This window comes from Eptesicus fuscus, chromosome 23, assembly GCF_027574615.1.
Source record: "Eptesicus fuscus isolate TK198812 chromosome 23, DD_ASM_mEF_20220401, whole genome shotgun sequence".
Lineage (NCBI taxonomy): Eukaryota > Metazoa > Chordata > Mammalia > Chiroptera > Vespertilionidae > Eptesicus > Eptesicus fuscus.
The window spans coordinates 25,259,113-25,276,290 of record NC_072495.1 but is presented as its reverse complement, the minus strand read 5'-3'; the positions used below and the strand labels follow the sequence as shown (position 1 = coordinate 25,276,290).

Below are 17,178 nucleotides of genomic sequence, written 5' to 3'. Positions count from 1 at the left end.
GCCCCCACCCCTGCCAGGCAGGGCTGTGTGGTCCCGTGCTCGCCAAGTTGCTCCACGGCTGGCTTCTTGGTTCTCCGTGGAGGGGAGAATGAACTGCACACCTTGTTAATGCTCCCCCGGCCCCAGGGCCCCCCTGGGTGGGAAGGGACGGAGGAGGGGAGAGCAGTCTGCACCTCGCCGACTGAGCCTGGGGCTGCTGCTTCCCCGCCCCCATGTGGGGGACTCCATCCATGCGTGGATTCAACACATGCTCTTTATCCCCCTTTGCCCCGGGGGAAATGAAGCACAGAGAGGTGAGGCGACCTGCCCCAGGTCACACAGCGGGGCACGGCAGAACGGAACTCACAAAAGCAGGAGCCTGGGGAGTTTCCCCGGGGGACGGGGCCCTTTAGCTGAACCCTGAGGGATGGGGTGATTTTGCAAGCTCCCTCGCAATCCCAGCTGTCTGCGTTGGTGGCTGGGTGTCTGCTGCCGGTGGCAACGCGTGCGTGGGCAGGCACGCGAGGCCTGGCCCCGGCTCCTCCCTGACCCTGGGCTCGCCCGATGGGTGTGTTGGGCAATGGCTGTGATGGGTGTCACTTTCCCAGGCCGGCCCGGGGCTGGGGTTTCAGAGCCGGGGGGCTGTCTCCGATGGGGCTGCGGGGAGCTCCCCTCGCGGGGGCGCGGTCACGGCCACGTGGGTGCAGGAGCCGCGCCACCTACACAGGCCTTGGCGGGCATCGGTCTGGATAGCTCCTTTGGCAGGACGTGTGTGCATGTCCGTGTCCACGTGTCGGTGGAGCCCGCTGTGTGCCTGTGTGTCTGCTGCAGGTCTGTGTGTGGGGGCTGTACCTGCATCCGATTGTGTGTGAGCGTCAGCTGTGCCCGGCTCCGTCTCTGCGTGTGTCCTGTGTGTGTGTGTGTGTGTGTGTGTGTGTGTGTGTGTGTGGCTGGAGTGTGCATATGCGCCTGTGTGTACAGGTGAGCGTATGTGGTACATATTTCTGTGTGTCTGCTTTTGACTGTGGCCGGGGAAGTGGCATGTGAGTGTGTGTGTGTGTGTGTGTGTGTGTGTGCATACGTGCGTGCACACATGCATCTGCTGTTTTTGTGTTTTCATGGTCACACACGTGCCCACGTGTACCCTACTGTCCACTGTCCTTCCCTGGCTCTATATCCCCTCTGGCCTTCCTGCCTCTCCCTGACCCCTGAAGGCCCAGCTCCCTGCAGTCACCTGGGGAGACCTGGGCTGGGCCGGGCTGGGCCCCCCCGCTCCCTCCCCACTCCTCCACCTTCCACCCTCCCCGCCAGCCCCCTGCTTCAGCCGCATCCTCCCCGTCTCCCTCCTACCTTCCCGCCCACTCCTCCGTGCCTTCTCCTCTGCAGCCCCAAGCAAGCCTGGCCCTGCTTGCTGCCCCGCTGGGCACGAGCCTCAGCCTGGACGCCCTCTCTTCCCAAGGCCCTGACTCAGCCCCCGTGGGTCCTCACCTGTGTGGCTGCCCCCCGACTTCCTGCTGGTCTCCCTCTCAGCCGGCTGCACAAGCACATTATCCCCAGCACAGCCCTGGCCCGTCCCCTCCTTCCCTGATCAGCCTTCAGGACATGTGTCTTTGAGACCCCCGGCCTGCACCAGCTCTCCTGGTGGCCCGGCCACCCGGTGCCTTGCCCTAGACTTGCCCTCCGGCCAGCTGCAGAGCCCGGCCTGCAAGGTGAGGTGAGCCAGCAGACAAGAGCCCTAACCCGCTGTAGCAGGAGGGGCCGTGGGAGGTCTGACTCTTCCGCCCCTTTGCAGCCGGCTGCTTCCCAGACCCTGGTTTTCCGGGGGTGGCTGTGTTTTTAAGCTCTGCCTTTAAAAAGGAAACCCTGTACCCAGCGGTGTGGCTCAGTGGTTGAACATCCACCTATGAACCAGAAGGTCAGGGTTCGATTCCCGGTCAGGGCACATGCCTGGGTTGCGGGCTTGATCCTTGTGTGGGACGTGCAGGAGGCAACGGATCAAGGGTTCTCTCCTCATTGATGTTCCTATCTCTCTCTCCCCCACCCTCCCTCTCTCTAAAAATCAATGGAGGGACTATCCTTGGGTGAGGATTAAAAAAAAAAGAAAAAGAAAAAAAAGGCTCCGAGCCCATCCACTCCCCCCTCCATGTCCCCCCGCCCCTCCTGCCCCGATCCTCACGCTGTGGCTGGACTAAGGACTCCCCCTTCAGGTGCCGGGAAACCAGTCCAGCCAGCAGAAAAGGGACACGCGTGTTGGCCCGGGCTTCAGGCAGGGACCAGAGGCTCAGGGAAATCACTCCGCCTTCCTGGCTGCCCCGCCCGACGGGCAGGGCCCCACCCTGCCCCGTGGGATTGGGGAGGTAGCTTTCCACAGGGACAGGCCTGGTCTCCTGGCTCGGAAACCCGGGCACGTGAGGGAGGCGTGTCTCCGGGGTCTGACGTCGGTCCTGGGAAAGGCTTCTGACGGATCCCGCGCAGATCGCGGGTGCGTGGCTAGACCCCAGGGTCCCACCACGGCCAGGCTGGGGGGTGTCCCCTCCTGTGTCCTGGGACCAGGACCGGGCAGCCGGACAAACGGGTCTTCCAGGCCCCTGGACGCTGGCGTGTGCGTCTGTTCGCCGCTCAGGCCTGGGACGGAGAGGCCTTCGGAGTGACTTCACTCACCCGCGAGGCTTGTCCTTCTCGCCCACAAATCCCCTGCACCACGGCCGGGGCCTGACACAGTGAGTCACTTAAGTACAGGGTGAACGAGGGACTGAAACGCCACTGATCTGTCTGTTTTTCAACATGTAGGATGTCCCTTCACGTGAAAACTGGCCCCTTTTCCATTTTATTTTTTAAAAATATGTGGGGTGGCCCTAGCTGGTTTGGCTCAGTGGATAGAGCGTCTGCCTGTGGACTGAAGAGTCCCAGGTTCGATTCCGGCCAAGGGCACATGCCTGGGTTACAGGCTTGATCCCCAGTAGAGGGCATGCAGGAGGCAGCCGATCAATGATTCTCTCTCATCATTGATGTTTCTCTCTCTCTCTCCCTCCCTCTCCCTTCCTCTCTGAAATCAATAAAATATTTTAAAAAAATATGTGGGGTTTTTAAAAATATATATTTTATTGATTTTTTTACAGAGAGGAAGGGAGAGGGATGGAGAGTCAGAAACATCGATGAGAGAGAAACATGATCAGCTGCCTCCTGCACACCCCCCACTGGGGATGTGCCCGCAACCAAGGTACATGCCCTTGACCGGAATCGAACCTGGGACCCTGGAGTCTGCAGGCCAACGCTCTATCCACTGAGCCAAGCCGGTCAGGGCCAAAAATATGTGTTTTTATTGATTTCAGAGAAGAAGGGAGAGAGAGAGAGAGAGAGAGAAACATCAATGATGCGAATCGATTGGCTGCCTCCTGTACGCCCCACACTGGGGATGGAGCCCACAACCCAGGCCTGTGCTCTGACCGGGAATCGAACCGTGACCTCCTGGTTCACAGGTCGACGCTGAGCCACGGAGCCCCGCAGGATGGCCCCTTCCTCTGAGGCTGTCAGGGGCCCTGAGGCAGCAGCTGGGCAGTGGCTTCTCTCGAGGAAGCAGGAGAGATGCCCGGCTCTTTCTTTTTCGGTTCGTTTTCCAGGAAACGGAACCTCTGCCGGGAGTGAAAGAGCGGCTTTGAGCTGGCTCCAGAACCATCGCCGGACAGGAAGACGTCAGCGTCTTTGCCATCCCGGCTTCCCCAAAAGGAGGTCATGTGCTCGGGCATATTGTGAGCGATGCGATTCCGATTTCCTTGGGGAGAAGCCACCGGAGAGGGCGGGGCAGAGGCTCCGGGCGGGCCTGCCCTTCTAGAGGACGTGGGATGGGCACATGTCGGGGTCCCGCACCCCGAAGGCCACAGACGGCTCTCCTGGGGCTTCTGCCGAGGCCACACTATACGGCCACGCCCGCGCCCACTCACTGAGGATTTAGTGAGGGGGGCGGTGGGGAGTCACCCCCAGTGTGTGCACCTCCTCGGGAGTTACCGTCTGGCTGAGGAGACACCCCCACGGCTGTAAGAATGGACAACTCTGAAGAGTGCTACAACGAGGGGTACCATCGTGCTCCGGGAGGGTCCGGGGAGCAGGGGCAGGAGCCAGCCTGGGGTGGGGGCAGGTCAGGGAGGGCTTCCCTGCAGAGGTGACGCTTGGACGGGACCTTGATGCCCAGGCAGAGGAGCAGGTGGCGTGCTGGGAGCAGCCTGTGCAAAGGCCCTGGGGCACGAGGATTCAGCTTCCCGAGCTGCTGAAGAGGACCAGGAAGATGGCAGGCTCCTTGGACTTCCTGATCCTCGGCTCATGGTGAGGGCTGTTTTACTTCCATGGCTGCTCAGGGCTCAGGGCTGTGGAGGGACCCCAAGGGGCTCTGTGGGGGGGTGGTCCTCTCGCCTGTCCCCTCACCTCACAGAGGCCCTGGGCGGCCCTCGTGCCTGGCCATTCTGCTTCAGAGATGTGCCGGCCCCGACCGGCCTTTTTGGCTTGAGGGTTCCCTGCAGAGGGGCCCGGTCTAGGTCTAGGGTGAGCTGGACAGCAAGGTTCCAGCACAGAAGTGAGTCCTCTCTCTCTCTCTCTCTCTCTCTCTCTCTCTCTCTCCCCCTCCCTCCTCTGCTGTACTTCCCTGGATACGTGTTTGGGCCACTTGGAAGGGGGATCAGTTATCCAATTCGGGGGAGCCCCTGGGAGCAGGGGGACACGCCAGGTCCCAGAAGAGCTGTGTCGCGGTCCTCCAGCCGAGGCGTCCCCCAGCCCAGCGTGACCTCATGACCTCCTGGTAGAATCTTGCTCACCCTGGGGTTTATGTAACGACGTCTTTCCCAACCGTCCTCACAGTCACCCTGTGACATAAGCAAACGTGAGCCTCGTCTGCCCCAGCGGCTGGCGGGCAGGAGTTCAGAAAAAGTGCCTACTAAGCGCCGGGGCCCTCCGAGCGCCATCTCACTGAGTCACGCTGACCAGCCCGTCAGGAGCACCGGCCATCGCATCTTAAGAAGCGGAGGTCCCACTCCCACGCCGTCCAACGGGGCGTTTTAAAGTGCACACTCAGTGTTGTTGTGTTTTTATGTATTCACAGGATTGTGCAACCTTCGCCACCACCTAATTCAAAAACATTTCATCACCCCAAAGCAACCCTGTCCGTTAGCCATCACTCCTCATCCCCAGGTTCTCCCCCCTCCCCCAACCCCAGCCCTGGGAAGCCACGTCTGTCCCTATGGGAACCCTAAAATACGTGGCCTGCGTGACTGGCCGCTCTCACGTGGCGTCATGTCTTCAAGGCTCGCCCGCGTGTCCTCTCCATGGCCGGGCGCTATTCCGTTGTGCGGAGAGACCGCAGCTTTTAAATCCATGTTATGCTGGTGGTCACCGGGGTTGCGGCCATGCTGGGGCTGTTGTGAATAAATGCTGCTCTGAACACGTGTGTGCACACCCGTTTTCCACTCTCTCGGGCGTATGTCTAGGCGTGGGGCAGCGAGGTGTCTGACACCTCTATGCTTAACCCTTCGAGGAACTGCCAGGCGGTCTCCGAAGCGGCTGCCACGCCGTGGCACGTTCACACCAGCGTTCGGATCCCCCCACATCCTCTCCAGCACTTGTCACGTCTGCCTTTGATGATAGCCACTCCCGAGAGGGTGTGAAGCGGTACCTCACTGTGGCTTTGATTTGCATTTCCCTGACGGCTAGTGATCTGGAGCATCTTGTCTTGTCTTTCTCTTTTGGAGAACTGTCGAATCGAATCCTCTGTCCATTTAAAACAAAATTTATATGTGTATATTTTTTATTGATTTTAGAGAGAGGAAGGGAGAGGGAGAGAAACATCAGTGATGAGAGAGAATCATCGATCAGCTGCCTCCTGCATGGGCTCTCCTGGGGATCGAGCCCGCAACCTGGGCCTGTGCCCTGACCAAGAATCAAACCGTGTGACCTCCTGGTTCATAGGCCAACCCGCAACCACTGAGCCACACTGGCCGGGTCATTTTTGTTTGTTTGTTTGTTTTTTTTTTTAATTTAATCCCCGCCCCCCAAGAACTTTTGGGGGTTGGTCCTTCCGGGCCTCAGGAGGATTCCCGACCACCTCTCTGCGAAGGCACAGCCCGCACGGCCGTGAACTTCCACGTGCAGCTGGGGAGGCACAGAGGCGTCGAAGACACTCGCTTTGCAAATGTCCCTCACGGCTGCGGCCTCGTCCGTGTTTCAAAGGACGAGGTTCTTAATGGCCTTGTCCTCGGGCCGCATCGGGCGCAGCTGGTGCCGCGAACAGGCTGCACGTGGCCACGGCCTCCTCGGTCACCTTGGAGGCAGGGGCCCACGGGAGAGGCGCCTTTGCCCAGGTCCGGACCGGGTTGCTTGTCTCTCCATCAGCTGTCCCACTGTCACCTACAGAGTGGACCCTGAGGCTCAGAAAGGCGCCGTGGCTGGATCGAGAACACTGGGCTCAGCCCCGCCGGCCTGGCTCCGTGGCGGAGCGTCGACCTGTGAACCAGGAGGTCACGGTTCGATTCCCGGTCCAGGGCACATGCCCGGGAGGTGGGCTCCATCCCCAGTGTGGGGCGTGCGGGAGGCAGCTGGTCCATGATTCGCTCTCATCATGGATGTTTCTCTCTCTCCCTCCCTCTCCTTTCCTCTCCGAAATCAATAAAAACATATTTAAAAAAAACCACACACTGGGCTCACAAGTGGCTTGGTCTCCGACCCCCACCCAGCAGGTCAGGGGCCAGCGTCTCTGCACTCAGGGGACCCGCGGCGTGGCCTGCCATGGTGGCCCGTCCCCCAGGCCACCCCGGCCTCTGCCCTTGCAGAGGGCGGCCCAGGAGGCGAGGAAGCAGCAGTTCTGAGGAACCCCGCCGGCCCTCTCTCCCCCTCCAAATCACGCGGAACCGGCTGACGTGGCCCGGGAAGAGGGGACGGCCCGGGCGCTGTGGTCAGGGAGCCTATTTATACCGACTGCGCCGTGTTGCAAGCCCTTCCTGCTGGCGACAGGGACGTCATCGGGCGCTGACCTCACCAGAAACGCTGACGCATCTCCCCTTCACGCTCCGCTCTGATGGGCGGCCGGGCCCGCTCGCCTGGCGGCCCCTCGGGGGTCCTCCTGCCCATCGCTGCCCCTCCCACCCGGCTCTGGGGTCTCACCCAGCGTCCCGACCTCCTGTCGCCCTCCAACCACGCCCTCTTGTAAGCGGCGATGGGCTGGGTGGTGTTCCTCGGTCCCAGCCTCCAGAGCCTCGGCATGTGAGCGCGTTTGGAGAGGGGGCCTGGGGAGAGGCGCTGGAGGTTAAGGAGGTCATGGGGTGGGCCCTCGTCGAACAGGACTGGCGTCCTTACAAGAAGAGGAGATGAGAACACAGACACGTACACGGGCCGAGGGAGGACCACGCGGGGGGCGGGCAGCGGGAAGGCAGCCACCTGCACACCCAGGAGAGAGGCTGCAGGATGCCGTCGGTCTTGCTGACACCTTGCCGACCCCCGACTTCGAGGTCCAGGACGGAGAGGAAACACGTGCTTTGTACATCAGCCGCCCGGGCTGCGGCATTTTGGTCTGGCGTCCCGAGCAAGTCGACAGATGAGCCGTTTCTGCCTTTGGTAGCCCCGGTCCCCGGGGCCTGCCCAGGCACCCCTGTGAGCCCCGTGCTCACAGCATGGGCTCTCACATGGCCCAGCCCTGGAATGAATGCCCCGCCTCTGAAATGCCACCACGCATAGTGACCTCAGGCAGGTGACGTCATGCCGCTGGGCCTCAGAAGCATATATATATATATTTACATACTAGAGGCCCGGTGCACGAAATTCATGCAAGGGGCTCGGCCCTCACAGGGCTTGCCTCGGCCCTCGCAGCCCCAGCTTCGTTCGGAAGGTCGTCTGGAAGGACATCCGGCTGTCCGGTCTAATTAGCATATTACGCTTTTTTTATTATTATAGATAGATAGATATATTTATATATTCAATTAATTTCAGAGAGAGAATGAGAGATAGAAACATCAACGATGAGAGAGAATCATGCATCGGGCTGCCTCCTGCATGCCCCCCTACTGGGGATGGAGCCCACAACCCGGGCATGGGTCCTTGACCAGGAATCCAATCGTGACCTCCTGGTTCACAGGTCAACACTCAACCACTGAGCCACGGCAGCCGGGCTCAGAGGCCTTTTTAAGCCGCGGAGACAGTCGGCCTCCCTGGGCCCTGGGGAGAGGAGGAGGATGCACATGGCTGTCCCCCACGGGCGGAGACCGGTCAGCAGGAGCTGCCCGGACAGACCTGGCCCTGGAGCCAGGCCCTGAGCTTCTCTGAATGTCAGTTTCCTCGTTAAAGGAGCCAGCACACCCCTGCCGGCCGCGCCCCCTCACGGGGCTGTTGCAAAACGAGAGCGGGGATGTGAAATGAAGAAGGAGCGGCGTGGCATGGGCACAGGAAGCAGCCTCGCGGGGGTGGGCACCGCAATGAGGAATTTAGCGGAAGCAACATGCTCAGAGGAGAATCCAGAACTGGCCCTTGGGGTGGCGATGGTGGGGTGATTGGGCACCGTGGGGTGATTGGGCACGGTGGGGTGATTGGGCACGGTGGGGTGACTGGGCACGGTGGGGTGACTGGGCATGGTGGGGTGATTGCGTATGGCACAGCGAGCGCCGTGCTGGGGTGCCAGGGAGTGGGCGGGGCTGAGGGGCCGCCTGGGCTTGGGGGTGCGTCTGGGGGTGCCCGCTGTGGAGCCGCAGCACCTGGGTGGCTGGCACAGGGTGGCAGGGGGACATTTGCTGAATGAATGAAGGCTCGATTGGTCGTCTCTGCAGAGGGGACGGCCGGTGGGCACAGCGCTGGTGGCCATGCCCGGTGCCAGGGGTGGAGGTGGACAGGGGCGCCTCAGCCCGGGCACCTGGGCTTTGCCCGTCCAGGCTCCGGAGGCCCCCCTGGCAGCCCGCGGAGGCCCCGCCCTGGCTCCCCAGCCTCGGACACCCCGCTTCCTGCCAGACTCCCGAGGCCTCGGGCCAGCGACCTTCTCCGGGGCCCGGCCAACGTGCTGGACCACCGGGCAGGGCCTGCAGGCCTGGGCGGCCCCTCTGCCCCCTCGGCCCCCACCTGGGCCTCCGTTTACCGGACGGTGAGGGAGCTGGTTGCCTGGGGAGGCACCGTCTCCGGGGCCCCTTCCCTCTGACGCTCAGAGGCCTGTGAGACTCCGAGGGCCAACCCACGATCGCTATCTTTCAGAGAAAGTGAAACCTGGTGCCAACCGTCCCCACGGCGACTCCCCCTCCCCGGCTGTTTCCCCGCTGAGCTCACGGCTTCCCCCTCACTTCCACTCCCCCCCACATCCCCCCGCTCCTCCCCCAGCTAGTACTTGGAATTAGGCTTTCATCTTTCCTTTTCCCTTCAAAGAACCTTTGCCTTTTATGTCCATGACGCTGGCCTGTGAGGTGGGCCGGGAAAGGTTTCAAATCCTCCCCTCGCAGGTAGGCCGAGGCCCAGGGAGGTGAGGCAATCCGCTCAGGTCCCCGAGCGGGGCAGCGGGCGTGAACCCGTGTCCCCGGGGAGGACCCCGTGCCTGCTTCTCCCCGGGGGACCCTGCTGTAGGGGCAGGGCCTGGCTGCCGGGGTGCAGGGGGCTCGGGGGCCACAGGAGACGCCAGGAGCCCCGCTGGGGGATGCAGGTCCTGGGGCCGGACCACAATCTCGGGGCTGCCAGCCCGGGTCTGGCTCTGTGCCCAGAGCCCAGTGGTTTCCGCTCACAGATGTCCCAACAGCCCCGCGGGAGGGCGGGCAGGGCACCCGAGAAGGAAGGTGTCTTGCTCCCCTCGGCCCCAAACCACAGTGGCCGGGAGGCCGCCGGCTCCTGGGCCGAGACGGACCCGCGGGCCAGCCAGGGGCCCGGCCGGCCGACCCGCCCCGCCGTCCGCCCCCCGCCGTCCAGCGCCTCGCCGATGGCGCGGACCCCCGGCTCCCGTGGCCCAGGAAGGCTGAGGCTGCACTTTGCATCATCCTTGGGCGTGGGGCTGACCTCGAAGAACGGATTCGAAGAAAACAGGAGGAGGAGCAGGCACGCCGCGGTGCCCGGCGCCCATTGGCCGCCCGTGGAAACTTTGGTTTTTGGGGTCATGTTCCCAGAAGGCCTGCCCTCCCCCCTCCCCTCCCCACCCACCTCAGGAGGTGTTGGCCAATCGCTCGGGCAGGCAATAAAGTGGCTGTCAGCCCGCAGGGCTCCCAGGCCGGAGGTGTCACCCCCGACAGGCACAGGCCAGAGCTCGGACACCCAGCATGTGGGCACAGCCTGCGAGGAGGACGCTGCTCAGTAAGTACTTCCTTCCTCCCCGCCAGCACCCACTTGCTGTGAGCCACGGGCGTCTGCGGGGAGCAGGGTACCTACCCTCTGAACCCCCGGGGAGCTGGGGAGACCGGGCCCCCGGGGCAGAAAGAAGGATGCTGAGCCTGACAGAGAGCAGGAGGTCAGGCAAAGACAGGGGTCCACGGAGAACACGGCATCTCCACAGGGTGGAGCAGGGGCATCCCAGGAGGGCTTCCAGGGGGAGGCGACGCGGAGACAGCTCAGGGAGCCCGGGGAGGGGACCGATGGGGTGAGAGGCTGGGGCAGCAGGAGGGAGGTGGGGGTTGTGCTGTGGAGAGGAAGCTGTAGAAGCTGAGCAGGAAAACGGGGCACGCCGTCTGGGGGGTGGGGGGCGGCCTCCTTCTCGCCTTGATTTGCAGGGTCACACTCCGCCAGGCAGGGGCCCTGGAGCCCACACAATCACACAGCCGCATAGCCACACCCACAGGGTGACACACGCAGAGCTCCGTGACATCATCCGGAACCCTCAATCTCACCAACCCGGGAACCCCCACATGCAGCCCGGGGCGCCACGGTGGATGGGGCCCATCCGATCTCTTGGGCCGCACACAGACCTGCCCGCGCCGCAGGCACACGCCCTGGCCCACACGCACACTCAGCGGACCCCTGGGGGGGCGGGGAGGGGGCCCAGCGGGCGCTGTGCCCGAGGCCCCGGCCCCTCCGCCCTCCCAGCAGCATCTTCCCCGGGGCCGGGCGGCGATTAGGAAGGGAACTGGTGTCACTGCCTTCCGGGCCATTGCACCACAGGCCCCTTCCGACCACGTGGCTGCCGGTGAGTGGGGGGAGGCGGGCGAGCGGTCACTGTGCCCGCCCCCCCCACCCCCCCCCAAACGTTCCCACAGGCTCCCAGCATCCCTGTGGGCCTGGCAGACAGGAGTGGCCACCCATATGGAGAGAGGAGGAAGGCTCCAGGTGGGGGGACAGGCTGGCCCTGTGTGACTTGGGCAACCCTTGTTCGGCTCCTCGGTTTTCCTGTCAGTGAAATGGGTCGGTCACAGGGGGCCCAGGGGCCTGGGGCCGTAGCCGTCCCTGAGCCTGGAGGTGTTGCCAAGAGCAATCGCACCTGGTCCACCCCTGTGGGCTCCGGGTCCCCCGGCCTCCTCTCCACGGCCTCCTCTCCACGGCCTCCTCTCCACGGCCTCCTTGGTGAATCGCAGCCGCTGCTGTTTCGGGTGCCGGGCACGGCCTCCCCGGTGCGCCCGTGTGCAGGCACCTGGGACCCCGCGGCCCAGAGCCGGGAGGATGGGTGCACCCTCTGAGCGCCCTCCCCCACCCCCGAAAGCCCCCCACCCATGGCTTCCCCGCCAAGTCAGGTAACACCCCCTCTCTCCGCCCCAGTTCTGACCCTCAGACTCCTGTTCCTGAACCCCGTGATCGCGGGCACCTGCTCGGGCAGCGGCCAGGAGCTCCTCACGCAGCTGTGGAACCAGGCGAACCTCATGCAGGACGCCGGCCTGCTCCTGGACCCCTACGTGAGCGCCCACCCTGGGGCAGCCGAGTCTCCGAGAACGTGGGCTTAGGGCAGGAGGGGGCCCCCGGGAGGATGGGATCGGGGGCGGGGAAACCAAGTCCCCGTGTTATTCCAGAACCGCGTCTCACCTCCCCCGCCCCCCGCGAGGCCTAACCCCGAGACAATACAGCTTCCCCAGCTCAGGGGGGCCTGGAGGGTGAACCCAGCCGCAGCGCCGCACCCCTCCGTCTGCCCGGCACGCTGACTGCACACCCGTCACGTGTGCAGCAGCGGACAAAACAGTCCTGCTCTCCCGAGGCTCACGGTCACCTTCCCGGTGCGGTCACCCCACTAGGCCCCCTGCATCCCTCCGACTCTGCCTGCAGTGGCCGGGGAGTCCTCTCCCCTCTTGGGCCTCAGTTTCTGGATCTGTACAATGGGCAGATTAGGTAGGGGGTGGACGAGGTTGTGTGTGTGTGTGTGTGTGTGTGTGTGTGTGTGTGTGTGTGTGTACGTCCGTGCACGCATAGTGGGGGCTCCAGCACTCACCCCCTGATTCTCCTCTTCCCCCCCCAGATCCGCATCCAAGGCCTTGACGTGTCGGGACTGAAGGAGAGCTGCCACGAGCGGCCCGGGGTCTTTCCCAGCGCGCAGGCCCTGCAGAGGCTCAGCCGGAGGGGCGTCCTGCAGACCCTCCACGCCCAGCTGGGCCGGGCGCTGCACAGACTGGCCGCGCTCCAGCAGGACACCCCCGACGTCCCGGCCTGGCGGATGGCCAGGAGCTACCTCCTCGGGATGAGGAACAACGTCCACTGCATGGCCCAGCTGCTGCCGGGCGCCCCGGAACCGGCCGAGCCCGCGCCCTCGCGCCCGGGGACCGCCCCCCGGCCCACCGCCGCCCCCAATGCCTTCGCGCGCAAGTTGGAGGGCTGCCGGTTCCTGCACGGCTTCCACCGCTTCATGCACGCGGCGGGGCAGGTCCTCCGGGAGTGGAGGGAGACCCTGAGCCCCAGGAGCCGCAGGCACAGCCCCCGCCAGGCCCCGCGGAGCGGGGTGCGCCGGGCGCGCGGGACGCAACCCTCCGGGAGGGGCAGGAGACTGGTGCCCAGGGGGCAGCTGCCCCGGTAGCCTTAGGGGTCCCCCCCCCCCCGCAGGGGAAGGATCAGCAGGTGCTTCTCAGGAAGCTCCCCGGGTCTCCACACCTGCTTCCCATCTCTCCAAAGTGCACTTTAAGGGGTGAGAGCCCGGGAGGTTCCTCTACCTCCTCCCGGACGGGGAGACAGGACCCCACCGTTGTGCCCTCCCCGAGTCCCCCCATCCCAGTGGGGTGGCTGGGTCAGGCCACGCGGGGCCGACTTTCCATTGATTCAGGGGTCTGATGACACAGGCTGACTCATGGCCAGACTGACCGCCACCCCCCACTCCACTGCCCGGAGGTCTGCCGGCCGGCCCTCTCATGACTTGCAGAGTCGTGGCCCCCAGACTTCCTCCTTTCCGTGGCGGCTTGGTTCTGAGGAGGAGGGGGGGCTGGTCAGGGCCTGAGCTGGCCTCCGATGCCTCATCGCCAGACACCTGGACGTCTGGGTGACCTCACTTAGGCAGCTATGACAGGGGCAGAGTGTCCTGCAAGAGATACTGATGGGGGCGACCCAAGGAAAGGGGTTCAGGGCCCGGCGTGGCCCCTCGCTCACTGTGTGACCTCAGGCCGGGCCACTTGACCTCCGCGGCCCTCGGCTTTGTCTTCGTGAATGGAAGGGGTTGGGGGACCCGGTAAAGCCGGGCCTGTCAGCTGCTGGGACTCACTGACATAGGATGGGTTTCAAGTTCTTTCCGTGAACGGGGGACACGCAGGGCAGGGACCCGGGTGCAGACTGAATTCCGCGCCGGGGACTTCCCAGCGCGGGTTCTGGCTGCCGGCTGCTCCCCCTGGTGGTGGGCCTTGGAATGTTTCTCATGCTGAAACCAATTGTCCTCCTGAAGGGTTCTGGGCCGATTCCTTGGAGGAACATGATTAATTTATCGATTTTTTTTTTTATCAGTTTGTATCTGTTTTTTTTTAAAAACATTTTATTTATGAGGCTTATTTATGATGTGTATTTAATGTTAATATTGTGCCAACGTATATTTAAAACGTGCCTGGTTTCTAAGGCCCTGTGTCTCTGTGTTGCCTTGGGGGAGAGGTTTGGGGGAAGGCCGGCCTCTTGGAGAGGGGGTGCCCCTAGCGGGCAAGGTCACAAGCGCCGGACTGGAGCTCCCTGCCGGTCCGGGAAGGGAAGTCTCACGCGCCAGTCTGACTGTGGGGGCGTCTTCAACGCAGACAGAGCGATTGTTGTGTCTGACAGGCCTCCCTCGAGACGCTGGGGCCTCGGCGGCCGGGGTTGGGGGGCACGTGGGCAGGGAGGGATGCAGGCTGGATGGAGTGTCTGGCTCGCTCTGGCCCATGTGGGTGTGTGGCTGGGGTCTGTGTGCCGATGCATGCTGCAGGAAATGAACAGGATAATAACGGATCCTGCCTCAGACGTGGGCTATGGCCTGGTGTGCGCTTGGAACTGCTCCCTGAAGGGCCCTGGGGGGTGTGGGGATCCCTTCTGGCCCCCAGAAAACGCGGCTGCCTCTCCGTGCTCCAGGCCCCACCTCAGAAGAGGCAGCTGCGGGAGGATGGATGATGTGCGAAGGCAGAAGCTACCAAGGAAAGGCCAGCGGAAGCCGGTGACCTTGACCTGGATCAGGCCCTGGCTACTCCTCCTTCCTGGGGTTGGGGCCGAAGGTGGGAGCCGTCCCAGGCGGGACTCTCTCCAATGGATAGGACCCACTTGGCAGATGAGAAGACTGAGGCTCAGAGAGTTCGAGTCCCCTGGCCACGCCCTCGGAGCACTTTCCTGCGGAGGGAGCACGTTTTGATTTTTTTTAAATTTCTTTATTGATTAAGGTGTCACATATTTGTCCTCATCCCCCCATTCCCATCCCACATCCCTCCCCACAGATGCCCCAACCCCCTGTTGAACTTAACCGTTGGATAGGCTCATATGCATGCACACAAGTCCTTTGGTTGATCTCTCTCCCCTCCCCCCACCCTCCCCTATCCTCCCTCTGAGGCCCGATAGTCCGATCGATGCCTCCTTGTTTCTGGGTCTGTTCTTGTTCATCAGTCTATGTTGTTCATCATTTCCCCTAGATGAGCGAGATCATGTGTCACTAGAGATATACTTATAAGAACTGAATGTGAGACGAGCAATAATAGTTATGCTGACAGGCAAATGAATCAGTCTGTAGTGAGTTTCGATGCCAGGGCAGGGAGCACCTTCCTGCTCCCCTCCAGCCTCTGTCACTCTGCTGACCATTTCCTGAGTCCCCGAGGGCACAGAACCCCCAGGGGAGGGGCAGACAGACAACAGACAAGCGAAAGTGCTCACAGGAGCGTCGTCGGAGACGGCGGGGTCGGCTCGGCGACATGAGCAGGCGCGGTCACAGAGAGTGGGAGAGTCAGGTGGCGGGGGGGCGTCAGGGTGGCATCCGGAAGAGGTGACACCCACGCCTCGGCCTAAAGGATTACAGGTGCCTCCGAGCGGGGGCGAAGGCCCTGAGCATTCAAGGGCCAGAGTTCCCCCAACGGCCTGGAGCGCAGAAGCGTCTTGTTCAAGGTCACAGTGCAGGGCTCAGGCGAGGCCTCTCAGGCCCTGGCTCCCACCGGCATCTTCCTGAGCCGCTACCCAAAGTATCCCAGGCTATTCCAGCAGCTAGTAAGGGCCCCCCGCTGCCCCCCTCGCCCCCCCCCCCCCCCCCCGCCGCCCCGGACTCTCCCTTCACTCGGGTTCCTGCCACACTGGGCGCCTTTGGGCTGCCGAAACGCCAGGCTCTCCCCTCCTACAAAGCCTTCGCCTATGCTGTTCCCTCTGTCTGGCATGCTGTTCCCTGTTCCTTTTGTGAGTGTACCCTTAACAAGTCTCCCCCAGCACCCACGGGCTGGGTTCAGCAAGTTGGTTATTTGTTCTCTCAAAACCGCCCCATCAGACGCGAAGAGACACATCAAAGAACGTATATACTCACTAGGGGCCCGGCGCACAAAAATCTGTGCACTGGAGGGGTGGGTCCCTCGGCCCGGCCTGCCCCCTCTCACAGTCCGGGAGCCCTCAGGAGATGTCCTACTGACGGCTTAGGCCCGCGCCCCTCAGTGGGAGGCGACCAGGCCGATCAGGGGAAGGTGCCACCCCCATCACCCCGCTGCTGCTGCCACTGCCGGCCCTTGCAGCCGCTGTGGCTTTGTCCAGAAGGACGTCTGGAAGGACGTCCAGAAGACATCCGGTCTATCCAGTCTAATTAGCATATTACCCTTTTATTAGTATAGACATGCATAGCTCACGGATACGGGCAGTAGGGCAGCAAAGACCTGGTGGGTGGGTAGGGGCCGGGAGGGGGGGGGGAAGGGGGGAAAACGGGAGATATCTGTAATGCTACCAACAATAAAAATACATTAAAAAACCCGCCCCATCAGGGTCCGCACAGGATGGTGTCTGCCTCACCATCCACGTCCCTCACTACCTGGAGCTGCCGAGGATGGAGGCCGCCTCCCCTCCCCCGCTCTGTCCCGGCACCCAGCCCCGTGCCTGCACCCAGTGGGCGCTCAGGGCAGAGGAGGCCCTGGAGGGAGTCACAGCCCGAGGAGTGTGCCAGGCAGCGTGGCCCGGACGGGCGCCCCAGGTGCCCCGCCCCAGCGTGGGGTGGGGGTGGGGGCGGGGGGTTCCTCGGCTGGCTGCTGGGAAGCTGTGGGTGGCAGGTGGCAGACACCGAACGCCAGGCTCGCTCAGGGGCTCGGAGCGGAAGGGGGGGCTGGCGTTGCCGCGGGCGTGCGGTTGCCCGCGGCGAGGGCAGAGGTTGGTCTGCGGAGGGAGGGCTGGGAAGCCCAGGGTGCGTCACCCCGCCTCTGGCTGGGCCCCCGGCCAGCCCCCACCTCTGCGGATAAGGCCCAGGAGGGGACCTGAGCTGGCACCCACTCCCCAGGAAGCAGATCCAGGGTCTCCAGACTCTGGGGCAGGGGTCCCAGGTCGCCCCCAACCCCCCATGAGGATTTGTCACCTCCCCACTGTCTCCCGAGGAGATCACAGCCTCAGGTGCCCAAACTGGCATCCCCATCTGCTTCTTTCCAAGCCCACACCCAGGAGCACCCGTGGGCGCCTCAAGGCCAAACTCACCCCAACCTCTCACCGTTCTGCTTCTTACTGCCCCAGCTGAAGTCCCAGAGCCCCACCCACCCCCTTCTCTTCCCTCAGCCTCTCCCCCTCTCATTGGTCACAAAGACCTGCACCCCACCTCGGGCACATGCCTTCTCCTCCCACCACCAGCCAGGCCCTGGCTCCCTGCAACCGGCCTAACCTCTCACCATCATGTCTTCTGCTCACAGACCTTCGGTG

At 63.3% G+C, this 17,178-nt stretch overlaps 1 protein-coding gene across 1 annotated transcript; it reads left to right on the top strand.

Annotated features, from left to right (window-relative positions):
- Positions 1-10,155: 10,155 nt before the first annotated feature.
- On the top strand, positions 10,156-13,917 carry OSM (oncostatin M). Its single transcript, XM_008142445.3, has 3 exons — positions 10,156-10,266; positions 11,659-11,792; positions 12,347-13,917. The coding sequence occupies exons 1-3, from the start codon at positions 10,233-10,235 to the stop codon at positions 12,896-12,898; spliced, it is 720 nt and encodes a 239-aa protein (XP_008140667.2). The 5' UTR covers positions 10,156-10,232; the 3' UTR covers positions 12,899-13,917.
- Positions 13,918-17,178: the final 3,261 nt, after the last annotated feature.